General features: G+C 34.9%; 2 protein-coding genes across 4 annotated transcripts; both read right to left on the bottom strand.

Moving 5' to 3' along the window:
• Positions 1-188: 188 nt before the first annotated feature.
• Positions 189-2,870, bottom strand: LOC7458371 (putative clathrin assembly protein At2g25430). Its single transcript, XM_002324828.4, has one exon. It carries the CDS (start codon positions 2,457-2,459, stop codon positions 444-446), a length of 2,016 nt encoding a protein of 671 aa, XP_002324864.1. The 5' UTR covers positions 2,460-2,870; the 3' UTR covers positions 189-443.
• Positions 2,871-8,101: 5,231 nt separating this feature from the next.
• On the bottom strand, positions 8,102-13,732 carry LOC7458372 (probable LRR receptor-like serine/threonine-protein kinase At1g56130). 3 transcript variants are annotated; one of them, XM_024589984.2, is made up of 20 exons: positions 13,497-13,732; positions 13,190-13,226; positions 12,931-13,087; positions 12,758-12,829; positions 12,602-12,673; positions 12,398-12,469; positions 12,217-12,288; positions 11,949-12,020; positions 11,781-11,852; positions 11,614-11,685; positions 10,928-10,999; positions 10,745-10,816; positions 10,597-10,668; positions 10,289-10,357; positions 9,950-10,015; positions 9,790-9,831; positions 9,520-9,584; positions 9,027-9,403; positions 8,699-8,894; positions 8,102-8,599 (listed from the first exon to the last, which is right to left on the bottom strand). In XM_024589984.2, the coding sequence occupies exons 1-20, from the start codon at positions 13,521-13,523 to the stop codon at positions 8,421-8,423; spliced, it is 1,935 nt and encodes a 644-aa protein (XP_024445752.1). In that variant the 5' UTR covers positions 13,524-13,732; the 3' UTR covers positions 8,102-8,420. The 3 variants fall into 3 exon arrangements, with proteins under 3 accessions (XP_024445752.1, XP_024445751.1, XP_024445753.1); XM_024589983.2 differs by lacking the exon at positions 13,497-13,732 and having other exon boundaries at positions 13,190-13,485; XM_024589985.2 differs by lacking the exons at positions 10,289-10,357; positions 13,497-13,732 and having other exon boundaries at positions 13,190-13,485.
• Between the last annotated feature and the right edge of the window lie 1,173 nt (positions 13,733-14,905).

Below are 14,905 nucleotides of genomic sequence, written 5' to 3'. Positions count from 1 at the left end.
AGAATAAACAACAGGTAATGCAGAAGCCTCCATGCCAAATACCTAGCTGGTAACGATGCAGATACATGGTTCATCACGACCAGCAATAAAAAGGAACAGTTTTTACAATCAATAGCAAGAAGCAGCGGTTTAGATTGTGTTAAAAGTAGTTTTCTGCTGTTTCAAACCAATGATAAAAGGTAAAGAAATAAAGAATAAAAACGTCAGAAGATTCTAATATTACAAAGCACAAAGAGACATCGCAGTTCCAATTACAGGTCTCCCAAACATCAAAATTCCCCAGCATCATTAATCTCTTGAGCTCGGCGTCCCCCTCTCCCAGTCACTCCCATTTTGCGCACAGATTGCAGGAACAACATGACATCATGTATTTTTAAGAGAAACAAAACACTAAAACGATAGACGTGAACATGAACAAAATCTATAGATAAATGACATTCAAATCAGTAAGGAGTGTAGTAATACCCGGCCGGTGGTGGCCCCATTCCATTGACAGGTGGCATTCCATAAGGCATCGTTGGCATAGGACCTGCATTGTAGTAACCACCACCGCTGATCTTGGCCAAACTAGTTTGACCTTGCATCCCATCCCTGGCATATTGCTGCCATGTCACCTGCTCCTGAACAAGCAATTGTTGTTTCTTCTCCATATCTGCCATTTGGACGTATGAGGGAGGTGGAACACACAGAGATGCGGCGAAAGGGTCCTGATTAACTGCCTGGACTGTTCCATCTGGAGCTGGCAGAGCTAAAACAGGTGTTGTACCATTCCCAGGCCCTGGTAACGCCACGCTACTAGCACTACCTCCACTCAGTTGAGCAGTGCCAACATGTTGCCTCACCATTCCCTGATCATACATTCCATTTAACAACAATGGATCAAACCCACCTCCCAAAGTTGCTTTCTGCTTCGATAAATTACTAGCTGTCTCAACCAATGCCAATTCCCAATCTGCCTTGCCAGCTTCAGCAGCTGGAGTCTGCCATGCTGAGGTCACTTGGGGCTCTCCGTTAGATTGGAATGCTTCCCATGATCCGTTCCCACTATTGGCTGCTGGACCAGCAAACAAAGCCAAAGCCAACCTATTCCCTTGATCGTCAGCCGTGACAGCATCATCCCTCAAATTCACCAAATCCTCAGTAACCTGTGGTTTCTGAGGCCTGGGCTCCGTCTCCGGAGGTGGGGGAGGAGTAAAATCCTCCGGTGCAGGCAGGGCCTTGATTTCATTCATATCAGGCACAGGCTCCTCCTCTTGAGGCACAGGGGGTGCCTCCTCTTTCCTCTCCGGACTCTTAGGTCTCTTAGCTCTATCCCTCACAAACTCCTCCAAAGTCTCCAACAACTTGCCTGTAATCCTCTGCACTTCAGGGTACTCGGACGATCTCGCCACTCCAGTATCCTTACACCAATTATAAAACGCAATCAGCTCGTCAATCTGCTTCGCCGCACTAGCATAAGCATCAAAGGCCTTAACACAATCCGGATACTCCATATCAAAAAACTTATCGAGCAAAACAGCCAAAACCTCACATATATCCGCGTATAACTGAAAACTCTCTTTCACAACCGGATACAACGCAATCAATATCATCCTATTATTCTTGGCCAACCCCGTCGGCCTACATGACAAGAATCTATCCAGCAACCTCTGTAAATGTCCCATCTTCCCAAAAATCCTCTCCGGCTTCATTTCCCTCAACGGCGTTGCTGTCTTCTTCTCTTCCCTTCCTTCTCCGCCCCCCATCTCACTCATATCCCCATACGACCTCGTCCTCCTCGGCATCCCATACCCACTCTCCCCCCTATTATAATCCCCATTATACTGATCACTATACTCATAAGCTCTTGGCGGCGGCGACCTGAAATCACCTCTACCCGAATCTTCCCTGCCAAAACCACCCCTGCCTCCATAATATCTCTCAATTTCACCACCATGAGCACTCCCCGCACCACGACTCCCACCGACACGGCCACCATCACCTCCTTTCCGTTCAAACAAGATCAATTCAAGTCTTTGATCCAAATACATCGCGAAAGTCCTAACAAAAGCCGAATGGTCCCAGGAACTCGAATGCGCTTCATCTCTAAAATCACTCATATTCAACAGCCGAGTACCTTTCCTAGTGGCATACAAAATCTCCTCTTGAAATAACGGATCTCCTTCGTTCAATAACCTATGAATAAGCATCAATGTTTTCAACGCCACGATCCAATCCCGCGTTTTCCCTAACCTTTTCGAAACGAAAGACACACAAGCATGAACGTAACCGCGAGAATACGAAGTTAGATTCAAGATCTCGTGAATATATTTCTGATTCGGCGGATCATCGTCGTGGCTCGTTGCTTTCACGATTGCCACTTCAAGCTCTGGCGCCATGTTACTCGCTACTTTCGCTATACCTATGCTTGTTTGATCTTTAACGGTCCCAATCGCTTTTCGAATCGTGCTCGGCGCCATCTTGACCGTTGAGCTGGCAGAAGTAGACTATAAATGAGGATTTAGTTTATTTGGTTAATAGAAGTGATTACCGGTGTGTCGTATTTTGAGGTTGCTGGATCTGGGATCTGTTGACAACGGCGTCGGATCTAATGACAATCCCGGTGCCGGGGGGGGGGGGGGGGGGGGGGGGGAGAGAAAGATGGAAAGTGTTTTTGGGTGTGAGTTTGCAATAAGCTGTAATAATAAAATAAAAAAAGGTAGATTTAAAGAGGAAGTTGGGGTCCGGAGAGGACGTGGAGGAAGGAGAGGCGTTGATTTGATCAAAGATGTGGAGGAGGACAGCTATAGTAGCGGAAGTGTCTTGAGGGTGGGGGAGCTTTTGTCTGAAAGAAGCATGTCTCCGGGCTGTGTGTGTTTGTTTGTCGGAACGGAGTAAATAAATACTTGAAGAAAAGAGAATAGAAGAGGCCACTCGATTGATTTGTTTTCTTCTGTTCAAAGAGGTTTTTTTTTTTTTTTTTTTTTTTGAACGGTAAAATTGAAGATTTAATGGACTTTCTATATTTACATATAGAAAAATTATATAAAGAAATTCTTACTAGCATTAATAATATTTATGTAATGATTTTTTTTTTGTTGTATGTAATTTAGGAGGAATTACAGTAACTTTTTTTTTATGTATATATAAAATATTAGAATTCGACTTAAACTCTTTTGATGTCCAAGATTTCTTTAATTATCATTTTAAAGAAAAGGTAGTTAGATTAAAAAATCCTGAGTAATTAGAGAAAATGTTTAAAAAATAAAAAAAAATAATTAAATTATATTTCTTAATATATAAAACAATAATCATGCCTATTATTAATATTATTTTCCTAATTTTTTTAGGTAAAAAAAAAAGATTCTTGGAGTGTTTTTTTAAGGATGAAGAAGGGTTTTTGTCAAAATCTTCAAAATCTTGAGTGGTCTAGATGATTTTATGATACATGAAGACACCATCACACCAAAGACTATGCGTACGGTAAACGGTGATGTCGATTTTCTCATTTTGTGGATTTTAGAGTTTCGGGATTATTGACGTGGCGGCTGATCCGGTTGCCTGGTCCCACAGTCACTGCTCATTGATGATTGATGTCAAGTTTGGAGACATTTGCCTTTGGAAGTACTAATTAGATTCTAACTGTGATTAAAGTATTAATTAACAATTTAATGAACGGGTCTAAAGGGCAAAAAGGTCCCAGAAGATAAATTGCTGGCGGTGAATAACTAAATAATTTTAGGATTAGAGGTGGGATTAGGCGAATGGTAATTTATGTAATGGAGAATTTGGTTGCCAACTCGCCATTAAAGGGTTGCCTGTGTCCAAACAAGGGGATAAGTACAAACAGATAATGCTGCGTATAGCACGACAAGGTATTGTGCCTTTTTTTTTACTCGATGGCACCAAAATATATTTTCTCTAAGTGTTTTTATTTTTCATTTCAATATTTTTTTGAATTTTTTTTATCTAATATTTTTTAGATAATTTTAATATATTAAAGTTAAAAATATAATTTTTGATATATTATCAATTAAAAAATATTCTACATTATAATATCAAACATGTATAATTCACTGTTTATTACCTACCAATCAAAATTGTGCGCAAAAAAAGTGAAGGAATTTAAGGTTCAAAATTAAACCAACAGATAGACAGACTTTGGAATAATTGTTATTAGTTGCTTGTTTATCTATTGGTAAGATTAATCCATCAATAAATGATCATGTTAGGAAAATTAATTTAGAAAGTGAGTTTTCCGGATGAATAAATATAATTATATTCCGATTTGACTTTCTTAGTTTGTAGCATAATTGTCGGATCTGATTGGGCCAACCCACTTCAAGAAAAGGAAAGGATTACTAACTTTTTATTGAATTGTTAGATTTAGTCCTTGTATTTTTCAAAATATAAAAATCAGGTCCCTTTAATTTTTAAATAAAAAACAAATAAATTTTGATCAAAAACCTCATTTTACTTATTTTCTGGTTTTTAGTTTGATTAACGAGAGAAAAAATTATTGGATTTCATCGGTAAAAAAAAAGTTATTATTGACATAGATTCTAGCCATCAAAATGGCTGATCTTGGTGTCAACAAGTTTTATTTAGTAAGAGGAGTTCCACTTGGATGTTTTCTTATATTTAAATTACCTTAAAAAACTTATATGAGCTTAGAAAGTTTGGTTTTGAGTTGATTTCAGTTTTTTTTTTTTTTTTAGTTTTTGAGATAATAAAATGGTTTATCAAAGTGTCAAGAGTATTTTCTCTGTATTTTGAGTTAAAAATGAGTTTTTAGAGCAAAAACACTCCTTTGATTTTTCAACTATCATGTTGCTCAAAATGCCACCTGCTATTTTTTTAAAAGAAAAATGAAAGGTGAAAAACAGGTCATCTGTCCAGACATGTTGGGCCACCAAGGTTAGGACTGCGTGCTTGGGACTCTTTTCTTAGGATATAATTTTAAATTGTTTCTTTGTCCATTCAGTGTCTTATTGGTTTTTTTGGTTTTTTTTTAAAAAAAATCAACAATTTTTTAATGATTTTCTTATAGAATATTATTTAATTTAGTGCATAACATGTTTTTTTTTAAATTGATATATTTTAACCCTTTAAAATTAAAAAAAAATCATTTCATCATTTGTTTGTTTTTTCAGGTCGTTTTTGTTTGATTTTAAAAAAACCTTGTTTTGTTATCAAACTTTTAAAAAACTAGGCTATTTATTATTTTAGTCATGTGCATCACCATTATTGTTTTTAAGAAAACAAATTGGTGTTTGATATAGAAAAAATGTCATGTGTACTAGTTGATGATGTATAATCAAGTGAAAGATATTTTTATAAATAAAAAATAATTAAATTCAATAGGATTTATAATCTAGTTCACATCCTGACAAGTTAACCCTAATCATCTCAGATTTTTTTTTTTTTTTTTAAATTGAGTATTTTTATTTTTATTTTTTCCTTCAACTTTTCTTTTTGTATTTTCTATCTAAAAACACATGAAATAAACCTATATATTTAATACTTTTACTGAAAAAAAATTATTCAACCCCCAACAAATCACAAGTAAAATAACTAGTCAAAACTACTCAATGGCTGTGTTATTTTTGGCTGGGATAACGCGATGCATGCAAAAAGAAGAGGGATTGGAAGATGAAAAGCATACGGTCAGTACTAACTTTAGTTGCTTTATATTAAAGAAATTAATGTGGGGGGAAAGAGTAAAGTGATTAAAGATGAGTGGCAAATTAAGAAAAATAATTAAAAAAAAAAGTCCACTTAATTCATGAACTTTATGTCCTCTCTTTTTTCTTATTGTTTTTCGATTTTGAGGAACTTTATGTCCTTTGCACTACTTGAATAAATTTTCAATTATATGATTTCATCGTGATATCATGGTGGTTAGTCCTGATTAAGTATTGTAATTTAATCATGTTTTTAAATATTTTTAATTATTTTTTAGTTTTTAATTTTTTCGTGTTTTTAAATTGTTTTGATGTATTAATATTAGAAATAAATTTTAAATAAAAAAAATATTATTTTAATACATTTTCAAGTAAAAAATTCTTTAAAAATCAATCTTTATCACAGTCTCAGGTAGGCTTTAAATCCATCGGCTTTTAAGTAATCTCAATTGTTAAAAACCAAGAGTTAACCATGAAGTCCGTGTGTATTTAATATTATGATGTATTATATATTTTTTTTAAATATATTAAAATAATAATTTTTTAATATCAACGCGTTAAATTTTTTTATAATTACTTAAAAAATATTAATTTAATATTTTTAAATAAAAAAAATACTTATATTTGAGGCTCTACTGACTACTTTTCTCTCGTCTCAATTCTGGCCTCTCACCACTACAAAACCTTTCATTTTCATCTACGGTTCCATTTGCTTGCCAACAAGCAATTTTTTTTGGTAAAAAACTTTTTCTATGGGAAAAGTTGAAAAACATATTCCATGTCTGGAAAATTAATTTTTTTTTAATCAATTTTTTTAATAATCAATTATTGTACCACTAAGGTATGTAACTTGATGAAATACTCTTAGTTATTGTTTGAGAATAAAGAATGGAATAATGTGACTGCCAATAAAAAAAAATTATTCTTACTTTGTAGGCATTTAGTTGAAATTAACTAAATTAAATTGGCAATAAAAAAGAAGAGTGGGAATAAAAATGAAAATTAAACATAGTTTGATTGCTATAAGATGTTAGAATAAAAATAAGGAATTATAATATATTTTTTATAGAAAAATAATATATTATTTTTATTTATTGTATATAAACTATTTCCTTCGTTATTAATATCTTAATTACTACCATGATCGCTAATCACTATTAATAGTAATTTTTTAATTTTTTTTTAGTATTTAATATTATTCTGAAGCATAGTTTTTAAATCCGGTCCGGTTCAAGGCCTGAGTTCCGGGTTTTGACCGGGTCACCTGATCGCCTGGGTCAATTTTTTTTTAAAATCAAAATAACATCGTTTTAATAAAAACAAAACAAAAGCCAACGGGTTGCAATTGAGTTTCTAACCAAGTCTTGTCGGGTCAGCCAGGCCACCCCGTGTTTTTTCTTTCTCTATTTTTTCTTAAATCTGGCCCGATTCCAGCCCCAGGTTGGCTAGATTCTGGGTTGATCTGTCGGGTCGGGCCAGATTTTAAAACTATGCTCGAAAGATTGTAAGCATAAGTCTTTTATTTTATGTTTTTTTTTTTAAAGCTTGTTTTCTTTTTTTGGAGAGTTAATCCTATTCAATTTCCAAATATTTTCTGTATAAGTGTTTGGCGGACATAATATTAAGATAATATTTTTATTATTTTTTAAAATTTATTTTTAATATTAATATATTAAAATAAAATAATATTTTTTAATAAAAAAACAGATTAAACTGCATCCACAAACCTCCACTTAAAAGTTAAAACCAAACCAGAAAGGGCTGCTCATAAAATAACAATAACAGTAACATCTACGGAGACTTTCTATATAAACAATACAAAACACTTTTGATGCGTCTCTATATGAGATTTCAACGCAGATTACTCATATGATCCAACAAAAGCAACGAAGGTGAAAGATGCCATGGCATCAAGGAACCCTTTTCGATGAGGAAGTGTTTGAAGCATTATACTTCTTTTCAATCATGTCAACTAGTCGATTTGATTTGTTGTGAATCTCATGACTACATCCAAACAAAGCCCTTTCAAAGTAGAAGATGAAAGGGAACTAGCAAAAGGTATGGATTAAAGTAGGGCTGGGTTTCCTTGGGATGGTGGAGCTGATCAATTTGGTTCTCTTTTAACATTGGATGCCTAAAAAATGTGTTTTTCCCCAAATGTGTTCTTGTTTGATTGACAATTAATAATTCATTCCTTCTTGTTGAAGATGATTAAACAAATCTAGAGCACAGAGAAGCATCCACTAGATTCCTCCTTTTCTTTTATAACTTTTGGAGGGTTACCCTGTAATGGAGGGGTTAGAGCACTCAGAAGTTGGCAAATCTTTAGTTACTGTTCATGTCGAATTTGCATAATTTCAAGCATGAAATGATTGATAATCTTATTTTACTACAATCTTCAGATTTCTCGACCGACAAGCATATAATAGTGCTTTCACTTTCAGAGCAATAAAACCCCATTTAGGGTTCTTTCCCTTGAATCACCATTCTTTCTAGGCCCATCAACAGTTCTAAACATGTGGTGCAAAAAGAAAAGAAAAAAAAACAATCACACGATGACTGATTCCCTGTTTCCCATTGACATCGAATGGGGAACCTAATTCCTATTGCTGGTTTTTGCATGTAGAGATAAATTCTTTCTTGTTGGAAAACAGTCGGCTATTTTACAATTATTTTACAGAGGAACGTTTACCGGAAAGGTAATTAGCCACATAGCATTTTTGCAGCAACCCTTGTGGGGTCATTAAGTTTCTCTCATTAATCATTACCTGGGTGACCAGTGTAAATTCTCATGTGCTGAGATGAATCCTCTTTTATCCACCATAGATAAAATACAGAAGAGATGATCACAAGCCCAGCTACACATGCCATTGATATCCCAACAAGTTTTCCTACACGTTTCTTGTCCCTCTTGGAAGAGCCAGCACCATCAGATACTGCATAAATTAAGCACGGTAGAGCAAGTTAGAAATGCAAAGGAAGTTTGCAAATGGATATTTGCATGCTTGAGAAAGAAAATGTGAGGATGGATCTACCTTGAGAAACATGAATGGCTGATACTAAAGGTCCATATGTTCCTTGATATGGAATGCAGCAAGTGCCTTTTCCAGCCCAGAAGAAGTGAATGTCCATGATTGTGTTGGTCACATTTGCTTCAAATGTTTTAATCAACGCTTTTTTGGATCCACCAGCTTCGTTTTTAATGTTGAAGTCCTTAAGAACTATTTCTCCCTAAAGCCAGTCATGACATTAATGATCATCAAGCATGCACATAGATGTCTTACAGCGAAAGCTGTCTCTGTCTCTTTCTCCTGTATAGGTTTATCGATATTTCTACGTGTAAATGGGACTTTTTCAGCATACCTGTATGTAAATGTCGAATAAGCGCCTTCCGAGGCCTTTCCAAGAATGAGAGTCATCCATTCCTATCTCTGCAAAGTGAAGCTCAACACTGTATCTTCCATTCTTTAGACCAAGGCCATAGTACCTCAGCGAGCTCGGTGAAATCCTTGCTGTCTTATATAGCTCAGAGTCCAAAGTTCCAGTGATTTGAGAACCTGTTTGTGTTAAATATTGTGGTCCGTTTGGGTTCGAAATGAAATTCCCAGTATTGCTTACTGCCCACAGATTGTCTGAGCTTGTGTACAGTGAAGCAGCTCCCATTGATTCAAAATCACCCTCATATTCTATCCCAGATGCAGATGTCTTGGCCGTACCTCCACATTTGACAGAAAATGTTTCTGCAATGGAAATAGAATGCAAGTAGGTTTGGAAGATGAACTTGTGTCATAAACAATCCTCAAAAATCTATGATGTACAAAGCAGTTTTAAGCATGCCGAAATTCGAAAGCTATACTTGATGGAACTTTGTTGCTGCACTTGAAATCAGCTTTGAGGCACTGCAACATCCCAGAAGCTTTTCTGTGTACATTTTTGTTCACTTGATTAGAGAAAATTCATGAGGGTTTCTCAACCACAACTGTGATTAGAGAAAATTTATGAGGGTGTCAATCAAAACTGTGGCGATAGATGTTTTCCTATTGTAAATATTTTTAATCAGAATCTGATGTTTTCCTATATAGAGCAAAAGATTTTCAATGACATAGTAATCTCCAGAAAAGCTTACCCCTGTAAATTGTTTGCATTAATGGAAGTTCCAACAGCATTCCTGAAAAAGAAAAAGAAAATGTTGCATCTTGCTTAACTACAGCATGACCACTTGACAAAAACTTGTAAAGATTACTTCCAGAAATGATTGAATGAGAAGGAAACAAAGTTCAACTTACATTGATAATCCAACCCTCATAGAGTTTTGTGGCAAATTTCCAGAAAGGGGATTGAATGAGACATCTCTGCCATGAAGTGTCCACTAAAAACTTAGTCTTAGCTAGAAGCATGATTCGATTTATCAGTATCCACAGTACAAAAACGATTAATGCTCCTATTAATTGACATTCGTTGAGCCTTTCCTTTCCTTAGTCTCATCTGCTGCAAGTTTTCGGATTGTAGCAGACGAAGGATGAAAGAGAGGATGAACTTATCATGGCATTAACTAATGATTTAATTGTGTTATTATGATATAAGTGTTTTAATTTCCTTGTATATAAATTCAGGGTGGCACTCACATTGCAATTAGATTTAGACCTATGATATTTGCAGGGAGTTGCCCACTCAAGTTGTTACTTCCAAGATACCTGACATATATAGCCAACATTTCTTCAAGTAAAACCAAATAGACTAACTGAAACAAACACATTTTTCAGCTGGCCAAAATACACTTATCAGATAAAACAGGTTCCATTTTTTCCAATCTTATGACCTGAACATGATTCATCATAGGTATGGAAGTGGAATGGTTCTGATGAACAAGAATCAGCTTCACTGATCGCATCATAATAAAACGGAGACCGAAGTGGTAGAGTATAAAACTTACAGATAGTGTAATGAAGCTAAATCTTGAAATGAGTCTGGAATTTGACCTGTTAATTTGTTGAAACTCAAATCCCTGTCATGACAAATTTGTTTTGCATAGGTTAAAATGAAGCTCCGAATGCACAAATTTTGATGTCTAAGTGACTTACAGTTCTTGCAACTGGGAGAAGTTTCCCAGTTGGTCTGGAATTTGTCCCGAGAGTAGACAGTTTCTCAAAATCCTGCAAAAACATAATAGGCAATGCACTTATTAGAGAATATAAAATAAAACAAAAGTAAGGGGTAAGAAACTGATGGAAAAAAACTCTTACTTGAGATTTACAGAAACTTACAATATAGTCAAATTTTTCTGGTCTAGCAAGAACTCAAGAGAAGAATCTTCACCATTAAGATCACCGATTCTCCTGAGAACATACTAATATAAAACATTCTGATTTACTGCATAGTGATTGATAAGTAATCCACAAATAGTGTGATGGGGATATCGACCCGAGACATGGTTTACATGTCCATATAATTTAGGATGATGGAGGATAGTCCAACCCTTGTGTTATTAGATTTTATTTAGGTTTATTTATTGGCTTTAATTTAGTTATTGTTGAATATTTTATTTAGTGGGGTATAAGCTCAATTGTTTTATTCTAATTAGGGTTTTAATATTTATATTCTATTTTTCTAAATGTTAGGGAGTTGTTAATGAATTGAATAAAAATTGTAAAGTTGCAAACTTTTCCAACCCATTCTTCTCTTCTTCAGCTTTTTTTCTTCTCTTTCTTTCGCTTTTTATTCTTAGCTTCTTCTTCTTCTTTTCTTAGCTTATTACTTCTATCTTCAAATCTCTATTGTCCCGCATTATAGTGACTGAGGGCAGGAAAAAAATATGAGGATCTGCAAACATTCAGCTGCTGCTAGTATATAGCCTGCTACATTTTTCGCTGAACATTCTTGTTCTGAGAGTTAGAAAACAACAGCATGTTTGATGATGCAAGATATTTTAACTCCTATTTGAAGGCCTTACAGGTCTCCCAGCTTCTTTAGAGCACTAAAACTGCTTGGAATTGGACCTTCAAGCAATGTCCCTTGAAGCCGCCTGCAGATGAGAAATGTGAAGAACGAAAACTTTATAACTAGTTAAGATCTTTTTTCAAAGCATTAGCATTATAGAAGAAGGAAAACCATGCATACAGGTTCCTGAGTTTTGTCAGATTTCCGAAGAAGGCCGGAAGCTTTCCAGTGAACAAGTTATCAGATGCCCAGCTGAAATGAAGGGTACAAAATCCAAGAATTACCTTGCAATCCATCATGTGAATCTAAAAATTCTCCACTACAGTACATAGAAACTGAGAGAGTTACAGAGTTCGGAGAGATTTCAGATTTGCAAATTCTTGCGGAATCCGTCCACTGACTCCACTGCTATTAATATACCTGAAAAAAGAGCAATTTTTAATCAGATTGTGCAGCTAGCAAGCAAGATAAGGCTGCAGTTCCCAATTGAGAACACCCTAACTCAGCTAGTCCAATGATCCCTATCAATTAAACATGTACATCCACCATACTACCAGAAGAACTGGCCTAAAGTCCTTCCACATGTATCCTGATCAATTAGTTACGAACAACTTACAGCTCCTGCAAGGATGTCAACTTTCCAAGGGATGTGGGTAGTGGTCCAATGAAATTGTTGGAGCCAAAATCTCTGTGACATGATATAAACTCATACAATCAGTATCAGCTTCAGTAAATCGAGAAGAGGTCATGACATGAAAACAACAAAAATATGTAAAAACTTGCCGATAGTACTTAACAGAGTAATCAACTTGGTTAGATTTCCAAGTTCTTGAGGCACTACACCTGTGAAATTGTTGATGCCTAGATTACTGGTTCATTGTCAAACACAAGGGATAACAATTATGAGTATCTCAACAAAGAGAATTCAGTTTTTTTTTTCATTAAAAGAAAAATCAACAGCTCTGCAAATATAAGATCTTTAGAGCTTGTCAGGCAATTACAGGTATTGCATGTTTGATAACCGTTCAATTTCTGCTGGGATTGCACCATTTAGTACATTCTTACCAAAATCCCTGCATCATAATAAATAATTCAGGCTATTTAAATCCACAACAGAATAGAGAAGTGAAAGCTCTAATAAAATTTGACTTTCTTACAAGTTCATCAGCTCCTTCAGGACAAACAATTCACTTGGTAACTCACCAGAAATGTCCAAAGCATGAATCTTCCTGAACCACAATACAAATGAAAACAAAACCCTCAACAGTAAGCAACTACTATAACTAAGAATTGAGGGTGATTGGCATAGCAATGATGATTATATACTGACAGATGAGTGATATGGCAGGGGTTGCTGCTGCAATTACAAGCAACTCTAGGGTTTGCTTGTTTTTTAGCCCATGCTGCATTCTGGATGCAAGGGTCATTAGTAATATTCAACTTGTCTCTCAAATTCCAGTAATCTATCAATCTGTTAAGAGCATCCACTGAACAACAAAAGCACAATTATCACATAACAGAAACAAAAATTAACTTTCTTCAAAACCATAAACCTATCCAGGTAGGTACAGAAATGAAGCGATCAAGACCTTCATTAGGATCAGTAGTTTGTTGTGCAAAAACAACCTGAGACACCCAAAAAACAAAGAAACAGAAGCTCAAGACCCCCATTACAAAGCAACTACAAAGCAAGCACAGGAAGGGATAGTGAGAGAGGGACTACACAGGCTACATAATTTATATAGTACTTGGTAACCCCACGTAAAGAGAATTTTAGATATTGTTTCCCTAAAGATTCACCAGCTAGTGTAACAACAAGAACAGAAAGTAAAGGCATGAGGGTCAAATAATCAAAATTTATATCTTAAACATGTTAGGATATTATGAGGAGTATACTCTTGACTCTGCTACATATTCAAACATACACAAGTAGCATCATGCACGGACTTTTTTAAGCCTCCGAGGGGTTTTTTCCATTGCCAACCAAAAGTAAACTCATGTACTCGTTCTTCAATAATCACTTTGCTAATGACATTTATAGAGGAGACAATGACTTCGTTGTCTCCTCTCTCCGTCCATTTCTTGGTCGAACATGATCAAAGGTAGATATTTGCACAGTGAGGTTGTTTCTTGGGCATCATGTCCCTTGTTTAAATATGATTTAGATTTAATGGAATGATAAGATATGACAACATGCAACAGGTTGAATCAGTCAATTAGAAGACATTAAATAAGTAGATTAGGCCATTAAGGCATCGGTCATATTGCCAACAGAAATGTCAGAATAGATGAAGATTTCGGACAATCGTCATACATGAAATAAATTTAGAAATCCTCCTCTCATCCAATCTAATTATCCGCACCCCCAAAGAAAGGAAAAAAAATTACCGGGCGAGGAAAATTCACGGCCGCACTAGAGTTTACTCTATATTGTAATAGTGAAACGATAAAAAGGTTAAGCTCAGGGGTAAGATAGGTTTTTTATATAATTTATTTGTCATTTTTGTTTGCTTTAAAGTACAAAAGTCTATTTAAAAAAAAAATACCTTCACTACCCTTAAAAAAAAAAATCTTTTCCACATAATTCATTTGTCATTTTTACTTTGCTTTGGGGTACAAAGGTTTTTTTCCTTTTTTTTTTTAATAGTAAAATACCTTCACTACCCTTAAGAAAAAAAATGATAGTTGATTTCTAGAGACTTTTTTGATATTTCACATTTCCATCGGTTTTAAAATTAATTAAGTTTTTTTTGGTATTTTTTTTATTTTTATCTGGGTTTTTATGGGTAGAGGGGTAAATTTATCTTTCCATAAATAAAAACATTAAAAATCTAGAGCACTTTGAATTTACTAACTTACCCTTGGTTTTAGAATTTATTTAGTTTTTTTGGGGGGCATTTTTGTATTTTCCCATGTGTTTTTGGTTATTTTTGGATGGATAGAGGGGTAAATTAATCTTTACAATAATTAAAAAATAATAAAATTTCAAACATGTTAGGTGCGTGCCATACGCGTGGAGGCGCATTGAAGGTTCCGTGAACTTTCAGTGGTGTGTGGAATGTTATGTAGTGGTGAAATTTTTTTCCACCGTGTCATTCAATTTCCCGCAACATCCTATTCCTATAGAGGCAGCGCGTGTTGGTATGTGATGAACATATCGTTGCCAGATATGTTTTTTTTTTTTTTTTTTCTCTCTTCTCTTGAAATTCAAGTGTGACATTGAGAACTTCATAGTGCCCTTGGTTTGAAATATTTTAATATCAGTCCTCATTCTTTTGAATTTTGAATTTATATCATTTTCCCTT

This window comes from Populus trichocarpa, chromosome 18, assembly GCF_000002775.5.
Source record: "Populus trichocarpa isolate Nisqually-1 chromosome 18, P.trichocarpa_v4.1, whole genome shotgun sequence".
NCBI classification, from domain to species: Eukaryota; Viridiplantae; Streptophyta; class Magnoliopsida; order Malpighiales; family Salicaceae; genus Populus; species Populus trichocarpa.
This window is presented reverse-complemented; position numbering and strand designations above follow the sequence as displayed.

Coding starts and splice junctions, on each gene's coding strand:
- LOC7458371 (XM_002324828.4), bottom strand. CDS start 2,459: ATGGCGCCGAGCACGATTCGAAAAGCGATTGGGACCGTTAAAGATCAA.
- LOC7458372 (XM_024589983.2), bottom strand. CDS start 13,271: ATGGGGGTCTTGAGCTTCTGTTTCTTTGTTTTTTGGGTGTCTCAGGTT. Junction 9,404..9,519: donor CAGCAACAAAGTTCCATCAA/GTATAGCTTTCG, acceptor TTTCCATTGCAG/AAACATTTTCTGTCAAATGT. Junction 8,895..9,026: donor TATTCGACATTTACATACAG/GTATGCTGAAAA, acceptor GACTGGCTTTAG/GGAGAAATAGTTCTTAAGGA.